Source organism: Chiloscyllium plagiosum, chromosome 25 (assembly GCF_004010195.1).
Source record: "Chiloscyllium plagiosum isolate BGI_BamShark_2017 chromosome 25, ASM401019v2, whole genome shotgun sequence".
NCBI classification, from domain to species: Eukaryota; Metazoa; Chordata; class Chondrichthyes; order Orectolobiformes; family Hemiscylliidae; genus Chiloscyllium; species Chiloscyllium plagiosum.
Window position 1 is genome coordinate 50138507 of NC_057734.1, and position 18249 is coordinate 50156755.

Below are 18249 nucleotides of genomic sequence, written 5' to 3' on the forward strand. Positions count from 1 at the left end.
CCTTTCTTAAACAGAGGAACAAAATTAGCTACTCAGCAATCTCCTTTCTTGCCTCTCTCAATAACCTGGATAGATAACATCAGGACCTGAGCACTTATCTATCTTAATGCTCTTCAAGAGATCCAACATCACTTCTTTCCTGATCTCAAAACGGCCTGCATTTAGTATGCTCCGCACAAATTGCGCACTCATCTCCTGGGTGAATGCATGTAAAGCACTCATTTTGGATCTCACCCTCCAAGCACAAGTTCCTTCCCTTACCTTCTCCCTAGTTATCCTCTTGTTTATAATGTATCTATAGAATGCCGTGGGATTCTCTTAAATCCTAATTGCCAAGGTCACTTCATAGTCCCTTCGTGCTCTCCTAATTCCCTGCTTAAGTTCTTTCCTGCTTTCTTTATATTCCTCACGGACCCTGTCCAATTTTAGCTTCCTAACCCTTGCATGTGTTTCTTTTTTCCCTGTTGACTAAATTCACAACCTCCAAGGGTCCCTTACTGTGCCATCCTTGTCCTTCCTCCTTAATTGAACTTTCCAGTCTTTAAAGACCTGCTGCTCAGAGTTCAACAGTTCCCATATATCAAACACTGACTTTACCGATAATAGTTCTTCCCAATTCACACACTCTAACTCCTGCCTAATACTGACCTAATTTGCCCTCCCCAATTTAGTACCATTCCACAAGATCCTGACTTAACCTTGTTCATAGCTATGACAGCATAAGGCACAAACTAGCTAAACTGGATTAGGAAAATACATGAAAAGGCAGGTTGTACATCAATAACGGGCTTTTTTAAAAAAAGAGCAATTACATGGCTTTTAGCAACTATACATTCCTTCAAGATGCAAAAGCTCAAAAATGTTAGTTAGCCATGTTTGACAAAATTTAAGGATTATATAAATAAGGCTTATAAATTGGTAATAAACAGAAATAAATCTGGAGATTGTGAAGTTTTATAAAAACAAAGGAGGTACAAGCAACTGATGAGGAAACGAAGAATGGAATAGGAATGCAACCTACCAATAAAATAAAATTGAACTGCAAAAATTTCTACAGATATCGTCACGAAGTTGGTGTGCAAAAAATTGTAAAATGGGGGTAAAGCATTGTGATATCCCTTTAAGATAAAGTGCTTGACATGCTTAGAGATTTAAAAATTAATGTCTGTGGGCAGCAGCTACAGGTGCTCAAATTGATATCATGTGTCAAAATGCCATTCAGTTAGCAGGCCCAAGCAGCAGTTTTACCCAGACAACTGCTTACATTCAGGCAGTTTAATTTAAAAAGGTACTTGGAGGCTAAGGAACAATTAAATTGCTAACCTGAAACCAATTATATCACTAGAATTTGATATATCATGGGGGGTATATAACAAAAGGGGCAATTGGACAGAAAAGAGAGCTAACTGCCATCTGAAGGAGTGAGAGCAAAGTGCCAACTGAGAAAGAAACACTGAGCTCTCACAAGAAATTTCCATGCTCTCTAAAAAGCACCATCTGTCTATAAAGATACATGGTACGTTTTGCAAACATTCTTGACACCAGAAAACAACGGAGAAGGAACTTTGGAAAGAGGAAGACGACGGAAAAAGATACAGAAAGTTCAGGAGGATGTATTCTGTGTGAACTTTGAGAGACTAAGTTTCAATTTATTGTTCTTATTAATTGGATTTATATAAGTGGGACCTGCGTTATTGATACATCGTACTTATTAGAATTTAGTTCAGGAAGGGAATAGGTAACAGTTAGAAGAGATTTATTCTGTTTGTTAGTTATTAATTTGGCCCCTGTTCGAGTAAGATAAATGAATTGTTACTTGTTAATTATTAAGCCGGTGAAAGGATTGCATTTCATTTAACCACTCCTTTATGACAGATTGGAGGACGAGAGGTCAGATTATACCATATTTCACACTCTTATCAGATTATGAGGTGACACAATGTTTTCTGGGTGCTTTGGACAGGCTAAAATTGAATTTAAGTAGAGATAATAAGAAAGCTGAAATTGTAATGGAGTTAGTCAAACACTTAGGTATATCAGAGAAACACCCAAGTGCAATGGAGCTGGAAAAATTTAAATTGCAAATGAGACAATTAGGGTTAGAAGACAGAGAAAGGCAAGAAATGTTTGAGTTGGAAAACATGATGTGGAGAAGCCAATGTTGGACTGGAGTGGCCAAAGTTAAAAAAACACAACCCCAGATTATAGTCCAACAGGTTTATTTGGAAGCACTTCATCAGGATCTGATGAAGGAGCAGCGCTCCGAAAGCTAGTGCTTCCAAATAAGTCAGTTGGACTATAATCTGGGGTTATGCAATTTTTAACTGAATTGGAAAAGATGAAGTTGGAACTTGAAGCAAAAAGTCTTCAAATGGCAGAAGTAAAAGCACAGGAAGGTGATGATGAGCAAACCCATCATAGCCAACAGCCTGGTAAGGATATGTCCAAATATATCCAGACATACCAAAATTCACTGAAAAAGGTGCAAAAGCCTTTTTCATTTCTTTTGAGAAACTGGCCAGGCAGCTGAATAGTCCTGAGGCTGTGTGGGTAATGTTAATTCAGACCAAGTTGGTAAGCAGGGCTAGTGAGGTGTTTGCAACGCTGTCAGATGAGGTATCAAGAGATTATTAAGATTCTAAGATATACATGCAGTTGGAAAAACAGGGTTTGATTAGGCATAGTCAGAATGGCTTTGTGCATGGGAGATCATGCCTCACAAATTTGTTAGTGTTCTTTGATGAAGTGTCCAGTAAGATTGATGTGGGATGGGCAGTAGACTAGTGTATATGGATTTCAGTAAGGCTCTTGATAAGGTTCCACACTGCTCTGGAAGGTTAGATTGCATGGAATCCAGGGGGAGCTAGCAAATTGGATACACATTTGGCTTGATGCTAGGAAGCAGAAGGGAATAGTGGAAAGATGCTTGTCGGACTGGAGGCCTTTGACTAGTGGTGTACCTCAGGGCCAATTGCTTAGTAAGTTTATAGATGACACTAAAATAGGCGGTGTCATGAGGAAGGTTGTCAGAAATTGTAGCAGGACCTTGATCAGCTGGGGAAGTGGGCTGAGAAATGGCCAACGGAGTTTAATGCAAGTATGAGGCTTTTGGAAAGCCAGATTAAGGTAGGAGTTTCATTGTGTTTGGTAGGGCCTCAAGGAGTGTAGTTCACCTTGGGGGTTCAGGTGCATGGTTCTCTGAAAGTGGAGTCACAGCAAGTCAGGGCAGTGAAGGTGGTTTTTGGCACACTGGCCTTCATCAGCCAGGATATTGAATATAAAAGTTGGAAAGTTATATTGCAGTTGTACAGGATGTTAGTGATGCCATACTTGGAGTATTGCAATCAGTTTTGGTCACCTTGTTATACGAAGGATGTTATTAAACTGAAAAGAGTGCAGAAGAAATTTGCAAAGATGTTGCCAGGACTCTAGGAACTGAGTTGTAGGGAGAGGTTGGAAAGCTAGGATCTTTTTTATTTAGAGCATAGGAGACTGAGTGGGGATCTAATCGAAGTGTATATGATCATAAAAGGCGTGGAGAGGGTGAGTACATTCAGTCTTTTTCCCACAGTTTGGGGAATCAAGGACTAGAGGGCATGAGTTTAAGGTTAGAGGGGAAATAACAGAAGGGAACTTGAGGAGCAGCTTTTTTTTTTTTTACACAGAGTGGTATGTATATGGAATAAGCCGCCAGTGGAAGTGGCTAAGGCATGTACATTAACAACATTTAAAAGGCATTTGGACAAATACATAGATAGGAAAGGTTTAGAAGGATATAGCAGAAGTGAGGACTGCAGATGATGGAGATGACCTGGAAAAGCACAGGTCAGGCAGCATCCGCGGAGCAGGAAAATTGACGTTTTGGGCAAAAGCCCTTCATCAGGAATGAGGCTGGGAGCCTTGGGGAAGGGCAGATAAATGGGAGGGAAGGTAGCTGATAGTGCAATAGATGGATGGAGGAGGGGGTAATGGTGATAGGTTGGACGGGAAAATGGTGCAGATAGGTGGGAACGAAGATGGGCAGGTAGGACAGATCATGAGGGTGGTGCTGAGCTGAGAAGATTGGAACTGGGATAAGGTGAGGGAAGGGGTAATGAGGAAACTGGTGAAATCCACATTGATGCCACGGGGTTGGAGGGTCCTGAGGCAGATGATGAGATGTTCTTCCTCCAGGCATCGGGTGGTTAGGGAGTGACGATGGAGGAGACCCAGGACCTGCATGTCCTTGGAGGAGTGGGATGGGGAATTTGAAGCGTTCGGCCATGGGGTGGTGGGGTGGTTGGTACGGGTGTCTTGGAGATGTTCTCTGAAGCACTCAGAGTAGGCGTCCTGTCTCCACAATGAAGAAGAGATCACATTGGGAGCAACTGACACAGTAACTGACACGTGTAGAAGTGCTGGGCCAAGTGCAGGGAAATGGGGTTAATGTGGATGGACCAGTTTGGGCTGAAGGCAGTGTCTCCATGCTGTAGAACTCCATGACTCTATTTTAGACAAGCTATATTGAGTGCCTACGAACTGGTACCCAAAGCATATAGACAATAGTTCAGAAATATAAGAAATCAGGTCAGACTTATGTCGAGTTTGCAGCTTCAATAGATGGGAGAGAGCATTAATGATAGACAAGATATATGAGAATCTTAGATATTATTCTACTGGAGGAGTTTAAAAGCCAACTTCCAGAAATGATAAGATCTTATATTGAGGAATAGAACGTTCAAACAGTGAGAATAGCTGGAAAGATGGCAGATGAATACGCATTAGTGCATAAATCGAAATTTAGCCTCTGTCAACAATTTCATTCTGTGAGGGATAAAAATTGGAAAACAGGGAGATTCTTCAGTGAAAAACAAGTAGAATATCACACTGGGAATAGTTTACCACAGGTGAAAAAAAAGAAACCCAGCAGGGTGAAAAGATGGTGAGAGGCCTCAGGTGTTTTCACTGTATTAAGGAGGGATTCAAAGTCATAGCACTGGTGGTTGAAGAAAGGCACTAGGAAAAAGGATGTGGTGAAAGAGTGTGTAAAGGGAGCGAACTTTTCTGGGTGTCTCAGTTTTAATGATCAGAGAGGTGTCGACTTCAGCTTCATAAGTACCTTTGTCGGAGAGAGTGAAAGGTTTCTGCATTTATAACCCCAAATGGGCTATATCAATTTAAAGTAATGCCCTTTGAAATGAAGAATGCACCTGCCACATTTCAAAGACTTATGAACAGAGTTGTGGTAGGACTGACTAATTGTGCCATCTATCTTGATAATTTATTGATCATTAGCCACTCATGGAAAGATCACATGGTGCATTTGGCAGAACACTTTGAAAGATTATGGAAAGAAAGACTAGTCCTAAATTTACAGAAAATGGAATTCGTGAAGGCAGAGATGACATTGTTGGGACATAACATCAGACATGGAAGGATGACCCCAAGGAACTTGAAGACAAAGGCCATTGAGGAATTTCCAAGACTATCCTTGAAGAAAGAGGTGTTTGTAATTTTTGGGACTAAGCAGGTTCTCCTGGAAGTTTGTACCAAACCTAAGTACTGCTGACAGATTTGCTGAAGAAGAACATGAAATTTCAGTGGACAAATTTCAGAAGGCATTTGAGAATTTAAAAGCCATGTTAACCACTGAACCAGATTTAGCCACACCAAATTTCAACAAACCCTTTAAAGTTGCAATGACGCCAGAGATGTAGCGGTTGGAGCTGTGTTGATACAGGAAGATGATGGCAGACTTGAAAGGCCAATTGGTTATTTTTCAAAGAAACTCAATTTCCACCAGAGAAAATACTCCCCCATTGAAGAGTTATTAATTTTGGTAATGGCCTTACAACATTTTAAAGTTTATTTTACAAACAACGTTACGGAGACGATTGTGTACAAGGACCACAATCCTTTCACCTTTTTGGAAAGATTTAAAAGACAAAAATGAGAGACTATTTTGTTGCAGCCTTATGTTACATTCTTTTAATTTACAAATTGTACATGTTGCGGGTCATAAAAATGTTATTGCTGATGCATTATCGCCAGGTTAAAAGAAAATGTGTAGATAAGATAGAACTGGTACAGTCCAATGTTATATGTGTATGCAGAATTAGAATGAAAGGTAGATTTTTTTTTAATGACCTTTGTATCTCGCAATAATGGCATTAAGATTTAGATGAGAGTAAAAGAAACAAAGCCATCTTATCATTATGATGGTTCAGTTTTTTCTTAAGGGAGATGGGTTCACAAAGCTGGTGTAAAAATAAGGTAAAATTATTAACTGGGGGAAAGCGTTGCGATATACCTTTAAGATAAAGTGCTTGTTATATTTGGAGATTTAAAAATTAATGTCTGTGGGCAGTAGCTGCAGGTGCTCGAATTGGTATAAGTATCAAAAAGCCATTCAGTTAGCAGCATTTTTACCCAGGCAACTGTTTAAATTCAGCCAATTAATTTAAAAAGGCACAATTCAATTCAAATCTGATGGTGCTGACAACCTGAAACCAATCATATTACAACAATGTGATGTGTCACAGGTAGGTATATAACAAAGAGACAATTGAACAGAAACAGGAGAGCCAACTGCCATTTGAAAGGGTGAGTGTGAAGTGCCAATTAAGAAAGAAATACCAGGCTCTGGCAAGAAAGCTCCACATTCTCTAAAAAGCACCATCAATCTATAAAGATACATGGCATGTTTAGTGAATATTTTTGACACCAGAAACGACTGAGCAGGCATTTTGGAAAGAGGAAGACAACTGAAGAAGATACAGAATGTTCAGGAGGATGCATTCTGTGTGAACTTTGAGAGACTAAGTTTTCATTTATTGTTCTCATTAATTGGATTTGTAGAAGTGGGACCTGCATTATTGATGCAGCATACCTCCAGAATTTAGTTCAGTAAGGGAATAGGTAGTAGTTAGGAAAGATTTATTCTGTTTATCAGTAATTCTATTAATTTCTTCACTGTTGGAGTCGATAAATAAATTGTTCTTTGTTAATTATGGAGTGGGTAAAATGATTCCATCTCATTTAACCACTCCTTATAACAGATTGGTTGGGGGGGGGGGGGTTGCAATTGCTAAGAGATAGGTTATACCACTTTATACACTTCTCTTAACAGATTACAAGGCGAGGAAATCTCTTCTGGGTGCTTCGGTTTTAATTATCAGTGTTGTTGATCTCTGCTTTGCAACAGTATACAAATAGGATACATTTAGCCAAATATTGGTTCATTACAGGCACAGTCAACAGAATTTATAATCGGGAATAGAGAAATGGCAGAAAATGGTTAGTTTTGGGCCCGTTTCCACTGAGAAAGGTGCAAGTAATTTCCCAGAATTAGATACCCAAAGTGCAAGGGATAATCAAGAGTTGACGTAATCTAGCATTAATAAGAAGGTAAGACTGGGGAAATCAATGGGGTTGAAAGTTGATAATGCCCCTGAACCTGAATCTGTATTCTACTGTCAAAGGAGGTAGCTACAGAAATAGTCAATGCATTGGTAATCATCTTCCAAGATTCCATAAATTCTGGAATGATTCCTGAAGACTGGAATCTAGCAAATGTCATTCTACTATTTAAGAAAGGAGCAAGAGGCAAAACAATGAAATAGAGACCGGTCAGCCTAACATTGGTAGAAGGAAAAATGCTAGATAAATACAAACTTGGGATAAAAATGACCTGATTGGGCACTGTCAGCATTGAATGGCAATTGGAACATCATGTTTGATTAACTTAAAGGGTTATTTTTGAGGATGAAGCTTACAAAATTGATAAAGGAGAGTCAACGGATGGAGATTTTCAGAAGGCTTTTGATCCAGCACAGGAGGTTGGGGTACTTGGTAATATACTGGCATGGAAGAGTAATTGGTCAATAGGCAGAAAACAGTAGAAATAAACAGATCATTTTCACAGTCAGATTGTGAGATTATCCAGCCTTTGATTATCCGAATATCGGATTATTTGGCAAGATCACAAGCATAACTAAACTATGTTATCCAGCAATCGATTATCCGGAATTTGACTAAACGAACAAAATACTCCCCACTCATGTCCTTCGGATAATCAAAGTTCCTCTGCCCTGGGGTACTGCAAGGATCAGTTTTCAGGCCCCAGCTGTTCATAATAAAAGTAGAATCATAGACTTTTACAGTGTAGGAGGACATTTGACCAGTGTCTGTACTGGCTCCTGAAAGAGTTACCCAGTTAGTCCCATTCACCAAGTCCATCTCTGTAGCCATCTAAACTCATCACTTTCAAATACATCCATAGAGGGAGGCAGAGAGACTCCACTGAGGATCACCCTGGGCATCATGAGTGAATGGCAGAGTGAGGAGGAACCCAGTACCAAGGAGCAGTGAGCCCCAAACATTACATCATCGCAGTGTTTCCGTCCTTCCCTTCACCTCTAACCAACAAAAAGAGAGAGATTAGAGGGGCCATTAGGAAGTTTGTTGGAGCATAGAAGGTCCTTGGTCTGTTTGTAAATTTAACTGACTATTTTAATTTAACCAGTTATGGCTGCTGGTTGCTACAAGTGTGGGTTTAGGTGAACACTGGGCTTGAGTATGGCGAGCAAGGCAAAGGCAAGGTAAGATTCTTTTATCTTTCTTTGTGTAAGGGGCAGAGATGGCAGTTAGGGCAGAGGTGTGTGCTCCTCCTGCCAGGCGTGGGAGATCAGGGAGCAGCGTAGTGTCCCTGATGACTCTGTCTGTAGCAAGTGTGACCAACTGCAGCTCCTCACAGATTGCCTGGTTTGGTTGGAGCAGCAGTTGGTCACACGGAGCACATAGGGGCTGAGAGTGTAATAGAGGTTTCGGAGAGGCAGTTGCACCACAGGTTCAGTCAAGTAGATGGTGACTGTCAGGAGTGGCAAGCAAGTAATGCAGGAGTTACCGGTGGTCTTCTCCTCGCTAACATGTTTTGCATACTGTTGGGGGTGGAGGGTGGTGGGGGGGGATAGCATCTCAGGAGCATAGACGAGCAGTAGCCAGGCCTGTGGCACCACAACTGTTGTAGAGCAGGGGATATCTGGACGGCATGGACAAGTTGGACCGAAGGGTCTGTTTCCGTGACTCTACGTTTCCAAAATGCTCTGCCACTAAAAGGTCAGTCACCTTGCCAGGCTCATTAGCTAATACAAAGTTCAGTATGGCCCCTCCTCTAGGTAGACTATCCATGTATTGTTTCAAGAAACCCTCCCGGATGCACCTAACAAATTCTGCCCATCTTAGCCTCTTACTCTTAAGGCAATCCCAGTCAATATTAGAGAAGTTAAAGTCATCCACTATGACAGCTCTGTTGTTATTGCATCTTTCCATACTCTGCCTACACATTTGTTCCTCAAAGTGTTGGTGGCTGTTGTGGGGGCCTGTAGTATGATAATATCAGAGTCTCTGTCCTAACTCTCTGTAATCACTCCACAGGATTTCATCCCTTTTCCTACCGATATTGTTGTACACGTTGGTACCAACAACTTCTGGCTGCTCACCCTCCCCCAATAAGAATTTCTTGCAGCCACTCAGGGTCATCCTTGACTATGGCACTAGGGAGGCAATACATCATCCTACAGTTTCGAACGTGGCCACAGAAAAGCCTATCCATACCCCTAACTAGTGAGTCTCCTAACATTATTGTTCACTTGGACTTCATCCAACCCCTGCTCTACAACAGTTGTGGTGCCACAGGCCTGGCTACTGCTCGTCTATGCTCCTGAGATGCTATCCCCCCTTAGTAAGAGGCTAAGATGGGCAGAATTTGTTAGGTGCATCCGGGAGGGTTTCTTGAAACAATACATGGATAGTCTACCTAGAGGAGGGGCCATACTGAACTTTGTATTAGCTAATGAGCCTGGCAAGGTGACTGACCTTTTAGTGGCAGAGCATTTTGGAAACGTAGAGTCACGGAAACAGACCCTTCGGTCCAACTTGTCCATGCCGTCCAGATATCCCATATTAATCTAGTCTTTACCAGCACTTGGCCTATATCCCTCTAAACCCTTTCTATTCGTATATCCATTCAGATGTCTTTTAAATGTTGTAATTGTACTAGCCTCCACCACTTCTTCTGGCAGCTCATTCCATACACGCAACTTTCTGTGTGGAAAGTTGCCCTTTAGGTCCCTTTTAAATTTCTCCCCCCTTACCCTAAACCTATGCCTCTAGCTCTGGACTCCCCTGACCTTGTCTATTTACTTTATCCATACCCCTCATGATTCTATAAACCTCTATAAGGTCATCCCTCAGCCTCTGACACTCCAGAGAAGATAGTCCCAGCCTACTGGAGGGCAGTATGGTGGTTCAGTGGTTAGCACTGCAGCCTCTCAGCACCAGGGACCCAAATTAGACTCCAGCCTTGGGAGAGCGAGAGGCAGGTAGAGGCAATGAGGAATTTACAAGAGCAATTGGATGTATGGATGGCAGTTACAGGAAGGAGGAAAGTCTCCGATACAGTCACACAAATGGGTTAACTCCAGGAAAGGTAAGAGAGGTAGGCAGGTAATGCAGGAGTCTTCTGTGGCTATCCCCATTTCAAACAAGTAAGCTGTTTTAGAAAATGTAGCGGTTGATGGACACTCAGGGGTACGTAGCACGAGCAGCCAAGTTTCTGGTATTGAGATGGGCTCTAATGTAATGATATGTACGTCGGGTTCCAAGAGATCAATTGTGTTAGGGAACTCTCTAGTCCGACAGATGTTTCTGTGACCAGCAGTGAAAAATCAGAATGATGTATTGCTTTCCTGGTGCCAGGATCAAGGATGTCTCAGAAAGGGTGCACAATTTCTCAAGGGGGAAGAGGGGCCAGGAGGTCATTGTACACATTGGAACCAACGAGATAGGAAGGGAAAAGATTGAGATTCTGAAGGGAGATGACAGAGTTAGGCAGGAATTTAAAAAGGAGGTCCTCGAGAGTAGTAATATCTGGATTACTCCTGGTGCTACAAGCTAGTGAGGGCAGGAATAGGAGGATAGAGCAGAAAATGCATGGCTGAGGAGCTAGTGTTCAGGAGAAGGATTCACATTTTTGGATCATTGGATGCTGTTTTGGGGTAGAAGTGGCCTGTACAAGGAGGACAGATTGCACCTAAATTGGAAGGGGACTAATATATTGGCAGGGAGATTTGCTAGAGCTGCTCAGGAGGCTTTAAGTTAGTAAGGTTGGGGGGGACCCTGGGAGATAGTGAGGAAAGATTTCAATCTGATACTGGTACAGTTGAGAACAAAGGCAAGTCAAACAGTCAGGGCAGGCAGGGGCAAAGCAGAGAACAAGGTAGGACTGATAAATGAACTGCATTTATTTCAATGCAAGAGGCCAAACAGGGAAAGCAGATGAACTCAGGGCATGGTTAGGAACATGGGACTGGGATATCATAGCAATTACAGAGACGTGGCTCAGGGATGGACAGGACTGGCAGTTTAATGTTGAGGGGGAGTGGTATTTTTGACAAGGGATAGCATTACAGTTATACTTCGGGAGGATATTCCCGGAAATATATCTAGGGAAGTTACTTGGGTGGAATGGAGAAATAAGAAAGGGATGATCACCTTATTGGGATTGTATCATAGACCCCTAATAGTCAGCAGGAAATTGAGAAATAAATTTCTAAGGAGATCTCAGTTATCTGTAAGCATAATACGGTGGTTATGGTAGGGGATTTTAACTTTCTAAACATAGACTGGGACTGCCATTGTGTTAAGGGTTTAGATGGAGAGGAATTTGTTAAGTGTGTACAAGACAATTTTCTGATTCAGTATGTCGATGTTTCTACTAGAGAAGGTACAAAACTTGACCTACTCTCAGGAAATAAGGCAGGGCAGGTGACAGAGGTGTCAGTGGGGGAGCAATCTGGGGCCAGCAACCATAATTTTATTAGTTTTAAAATAGCGATGGAAAAGGATAGACCAGACCTAAAAGTTGAAGTTCTAAATTGGAGGAAGGCTAATTTTGATGGTATTAGGCAAGAACTTTCAAAAGCTGATTGGGGACAGATGTTCGCAGGTAAAGGGACGGCTGGAAAATAGGAAGCCTTCAGAAATGAGATAGCAAGAGTCCAGAGAAAGTATATTCCTGTTAGGATGAAAGGAAAGGCTGGTAGGTATAGGGAATGCTGGATGACTAAAGAAATGGAGAGTTTGGTTAAGAAAAAGGAAGCATATGTAAGGTATAGACAGGATAGATCGAATGAATCCTTCGAGGAGTATAAATGCAGTAGGAGTATACTTTTTTTTTATTAGATTAGATTCCCTACAGTGTGGAAGCAGGCCCTTCAGCCCAACAAGTCCACACCGAGCCTCCGAGGAGAGTCGGTTCATAGATCCTTGAAAGTGGAGTTGCAGGTAGACAGGATAGTGAAGGCGGCATTTGGTATGCTTTCCTTTATTGGTCAGAGTATTAAGTACAGGAGTTGGGAGGTCACGTGGCAGCTGTACAGGACATTGGTTAGGCCAATGTTGGAATGTTGCGTGCAATTCTGATCTCCTTCCTATCGGAAAGATGTTGTGAAACTTGAAAGGGTTCAGAAAAGATTTACAAGAGTGTTGCCAGGGTTGGAGGATTTGAGCCATAGGGAGAGGTTGAATAGGCTGGAGCATCAGAGGCTGAGGGGTGACCTTATAGAGGTTTAGAAACTCATGAGAAACATGGATAGGATAAACAGACAAAGTCTTTTCCCTGGGGTGGGGGCATCCAGAACTAGAACGCATAGGTTTAGGGTGAGAGGAAAGACTTAAAAGTGACCCAAGAAGCAGCTTTTTCACTCAGAGGGTAGTATGTGTATGGAATGAGCTGCCAGACGAAGTAGTGGAGGCTAGTACAATTGTAACATTTAAGAGGCATCTGGATGGGTATATGAATAGGAAGGGTTTGGAGGGATATGGGCCAGGTGCTGGCAGGTGGGACTAGATTGGGTTGGGATATCTGGTCAGCATAGACGAGTTAGATCGAAGGGTCTGTTTCTGTGCTGTACATCTCTATGACTGCCTGTGGAGTTTGCACATTCTCCACGTGTCTGTTTAAGTTTCCTTCGGGTGCTCCAGTTTCCTCCCACAGTCCAAAGATGTGCAGGTCAGATGGATTGACCGTTCTAGATTGCACATACTGTTAGGTGCATTAGTCAGAGGGAAATGGGTCTCGGTGGGTTACTCTTCGGAGGGTCAGTGTGGACTTGTTGGCCCGAAAGGCTGGTTTGGGAATGGGAATCTAATCTAATCTATTCAGCCTCTACCTATAGTCCAAACCCTCCAACCCTGACAACATCCTTGTAAATCTAACTGAACCCTTTCAAGCTTCAGTGATCACAACTCCTTAAGTTTTAAGATAGCTATTAGACGGGAGCAAAGGAGCTGTTAATCTGAAGGAACCATTATCAGTGCACATTTGACGTATCAGAATTGTTTAAAGATCTGCTGTTAGAGTCCAACATCGCCACGTTCCAGGAAAGAGGAAGCACAAGGATAGCAAGGTAGGGGACTCTTAGATAATGAGGGAGGGTTCTGAATTTAGTCAAAAGTCAAAAAAAGCATATATAAGGTTTAGGAAGCTAAAAGTGGACAGGCCAGTGAGGAATATAAAGGAAGCAGGCAAGAAATCAAACAGGGAATTAGGAGAGCAAGAAGGGGGCATGAAATGGCCTTGGCAACTAGGATTAAAGAGAATCCCAAGGCATTCTCTACATAGATTAAAAATAAGAGGATAACAATGGAGATGATAATCAAGGATAAAGGAGGGTACTTGTGCTGTGAGGCAGAGGATGTGGGTAAGATCCTAAATGGGTAATTTGATTTAGTACTCACCCAGGAAAAGGATATAGAGGATTGAGATTTCTGCAGAGCGTGCAAACATAATAGGGCATTTTGAGATCAAGAAAGGAGTGGTGTTGCGTCTCTTGAAGAGCATTAAGGCAGATACGTCCCCAGGGCCCAATCCAGGAAACTATAGACCAGTGGGTCTCGCATCAGTATTTGGGAAGCTATTGGAGCGAATTCTTCAGGATTCGATTCACGTGCATTTGGAGAAGCATGGCCTAATTAGGGACAGTCAACATGGGTTTGTGTGGGGCAGGTCATGTCTTACTAACATGATTGATGTTTTCAAGGTGGTGACAAAAGTGATTGATAAGGATACAGCAGTGCATGTTGCCTACAAGGATTTTAGTAAGGCTTTTGACAAGGTCCCTCATGGTTGGCTCTTCCATAAGATTCTTGGGATCCACAGTGACCTGGTCATGTGGATTCAGAATTGGCTTGGCTTGCCCAGAGAAGGCAGAGGGTAGTGGTGGAAGGGTGCTTTTCTGGCTGCAGATCCGTGACTCGTGGCACTCTGCAGGGATTTATACTTGGACCTGTGCTTTTTGTGATATTTATAAGTGACTTCAACGAAATGTAGATGGATGGGTTAGTACGTTTGCAGACAGTACAAATGTCGGTGAGTTGTGGATAGTGTAGAAGGTTGTCAAAGGATACAGCGGAATATAGATCAGTTGCAGATACGGGCAGAGAAATGGTGGATGCAATTTAATCCAGATAACTTTAGGAGATCAAATGTTAAGGAAAAGCATACAGCCGCTCCGAAAAGCATACAGCCAATACAGGACTCTGAACATCATTGATGTCCAGAAAGATCTTGGGGTTCAAGTCCATAGCTCCCTGAAAATGATCACGCAAGCAGGTAGAGTGGTAAAGAAGGCATATATCATACTTGCCTTTACTGGTCAGAGAACTGAGTAAAAGAGTCAGGATGTCATCCTGCAGCTTTGTAAGACTTTGGTTAGACCACACCTGTAGTACTGCATTCAATTGTGGTTGCCACATTACAGGAAGGATGTGCTGCCTGGTTCATCAGGATGCTGCCTGGATTGGAGGGAATGAGCTACAAGGAGAGAGACTAGAAAACCTTAGGCTGCTTTTCCTAAAGCAGTGGAGGCTGAGGGGAGACATGATAGAAATCTATAAATTTATGAGATGCACAGATAGGGCAGACAGTCAGAACCTTTTTCCCTAATACTAGAGGACATGCTTTTAAGGTGTGATGGGGCAAGTTCAATGGAGATGTGAGGGGCAAGTTTTTTTTTTAAAAACAGAGGGTGGCAAGAGTCAGGATCTTGCTGTTAGGGGTGGTGATGGTGGAGACAGAGACAATAGCGGTGTTTGAGAGAGTTTTAGATCAGCACATGAATATACATGGAAGGACATGGACCCAAGGCAGACAGATGGGATATGGCATTATGGTCAGCCCAACATCATGGGCCAAAGGGTCCATTCCTGGGCTTTACTGTTCTATATATCCAGCTATATATTTTTTGAAACCTCCTAAGGAATCTGCCCACCAATCTCCCAGTCAGTGCATTCCAAATCCTAAAAACTGAGAAGTTTCTCCTCCTCTCATTCACAGTCCTCTTGTCAACAATGTTGAAATGATGATTAGAAACAAAAATAGAAGTTGCAAGAAAAGCTCAGTTCTGAGGAATGGGCACTGGATCTGAAACATTAAGTCTGCTTTCTCTTCTCAGATTAAGACTAGATCCAGAACAGTTCCTTTCTTGGTATGACTGGAAACATACAGTTCCAGAAAATTCTCCTGCACGTTGCAGGAATTTCTCCACGTCTGTGCCCCTCTAACTCTTTTCCAACCTAGCCAGGGGTAATTGAAATTACCAGCTATCACAACCTTGCTTATAGACTTATTATGAAAATTTGCAGGACAGTGCTCTCTTTTACTTTCTCCCTACCATTTGGAGGTCTGTAATAAATATCCAACAAGATCACTGCTCCCTTCCTGTTTCATACCTCCAAATCATGTAGATTCTAATTCAGGAATAGCACTTGTTCAAGGGTAATGATACTATCTTTGACCAAGACTGTTACACTTCTTTTTTACCCACTCATCTTCTACTAAAAGTTTTATAATTCAGGATGTTAAGTATCCTGTCCTTCTCTGGTTTGAGCCATGTTTCCTAGTAAACTAGTCTGTCAAATCCCTCCACAGCAATTTCTGATTCCAGTTCCCCAGTTGTATTCACTGTACACTAGACATTAATGATTTGGTCTTGGGAACAAAGTACAATATTTTCACATTTGCAAATGATACAAAGTTAATCAGGAATGTGTTGTTAGCAAGATGGGAAGCCATTTCAGAAGGATTTGGACTGGCCTTCTGAGTCAGCAGAACATGGCAGATAGAATATAAACCTTCTGGAGAGGATTAGATAGACTTTGGAAAAAAATTGCGAGGGGTTGGAATTCCACCCAAATTCAGGACAACCTTCACCCAACTTTAAAAATTCATTGACTTTTCAACAATTATGGTTTATTTTGAAAATGCCTGGAACTTTTTCAGGTTTCCCATGACGCTCAGGAACACTGATCAGAAGGCAGATCTTTGATTGCACGAGGAAAGGAAATCAGAAGTGAGAAATGCAAACATATGGTCAAAGCAGTCCTTAAACCTCAACTTAGCTCACAAGTGTATACACAACAAAAAAATCATACAGGAGAGAATTCTAGATCCAAATCACAAAATACAATCTCTCAGCTTATACTGTACCTGGACAATCCAGTTCATCACTGCCATCTTCACAGGTCTGCCAGCCATCACAGTGCCAAGTCAGAGGGATACACTGAATTGTTCCAGTATTACACGCAAACTGTCCAGGCGTACAGCGCAGCTCTGTGGAAGGCAGAACAATACTCTGTTAACAAGTATCTCCTCCCACTACTTCAGTGAAATGTTGTCAGAGGTGCCTCTTCATAATAGAAATTTAAATGATGAAAAAAGATATACTCCATACACAGTAACTGAAAAAGAAATTTCAAACAGTGAGAACTGAAAACAAAAAGGAGGCTCGGGGCCCAGTGGGGAGGCCAGCTAGATGCTAGAGGTTTCTAAAGCCTGGATATATCCTAAATTCATCTGGCACTCAAGATGCCCTGCATTGCGAAGTAGTTTTACTATTCAAAGAGATATGAGAGTTTATTAGAAACAAAGATGCTGGTACCAAAGAGCTATTATCCACAAAGGCTCATCTATCTATTTTAAGACAATGTCTCTACTGATTTTTCCTTCCTACTTTGCAATAGAAATTCCATCAGCAATACCCTTTAAACTTCTAATATTCGTACAAATGTAGGAGCAGGCCATCTGACCACTTAATGTCTGCTTCACCATTCAATAAGATCACAGTATATCTGGTTGTGGGATCAGTTCCATTCTCCACCTGCTCCCCATAACCATTGATTCCTTTGTCTAGCAAAAACATGAGTCAGCCTTGAACATATTTCATTGCTTTCTAGGGAAAAGAATTTCACATTTATATACTGTTTTGAGGGGGAAACAAAAAAAAACTAGCCAAGCCTCGGTCTTAAAAGTAGAACTACTTATTCTTAAATAATGCTTTTAAGTTTTAGACTCTTCTACAAGAGGAATCATTCTCTGGAACTCCACCCCAACCAATTCCCTCAAGACCTTAAGCATTTTGATAAGATCACCTCTCATTCTTTTGCTCCATTGAACAAAGGGCAACCTGTCCAACCTTTCTTTGGAAAGAAGTTAAAAATCACAACGCCAGGTTAAAGTTCAACAGGTTTATTTGGAAGCACTAGCTCTCAGATCACTGCCCCTTCATCAGGTGGCCGTGGAGTATAAGATCGTAAGACAAAGAATTTATAGCAAAATCTTAGTGTGGTGGAACTGAAATTATATATTGAAAACGACCTGTATGGTTTGTTAAGTCTCCCATCTTTTAGAATGAACATGTTGGTTTTGGTTCTTTCATGTGTAAATCGCAAAACTTTTAAAAAGTTACATTCTCAAGTGAACTTTAACAATTAGTGTCATGTTGGCCCAGATAATGCATTGAAGGTGTGAGCTGCCCTGTGTGAGACTGTCTGAGCTACAATGGTCAGATTGATTCTAATCTAAAATACAGACTTACAGTATCTTACATGCATTCATGTAGTTTTTGAGCAAAATAAAATGTAATTCTGCAAGTATAAATTCACCCCACAAACTTATACTTGAGTGTGTGTGTGAGGGTGGTGGTTAGGAGTACCTGTGAGAGAGTGTAAAGGGGTATAAAGTCTGTGAGAGGGTGCATGAGAGAGTGTGGGAGTCTGTGTGAGCGTATGAGAGAGGGTCTGTGTGAGGTGTCTGTAGGTGAGTGTGTGTTAGAGTGTTTGACGGTGTCTGTCTGTCTGTGTATATAGTGCAGTGGGGTCGTGTAACATGAACCCAAGGTCCCGGTTGAGGCCATCCCCATGGGTACCAAA

At 41.8% G+C, this 18249-nt stretch overlaps 1 protein-coding gene across 3 annotated transcripts in view; it reads right to left on the reverse strand.

Moving 5' to 3' along the window:
• The window catches only part of dgcr2 (DiGeorge syndrome critical region gene 2), a 97529-nt gene that overhangs the window by 42682 nt on the left and 36598 nt on the right, over positions 1-18249 (reverse strand). For all 3 annotated transcript variants that reach the window (XM_043716160.1, XM_043716158.1, XM_043716159.1), the window contains exon 3: positions 16529-16651. In XM_043716160.1, coding sequence (XP_043572095.1) covers positions 16529-16651 — 123 coding nt within the window. The remainder of the gene's footprint in view (positions 1-16528; positions 16652-18249) is intronic.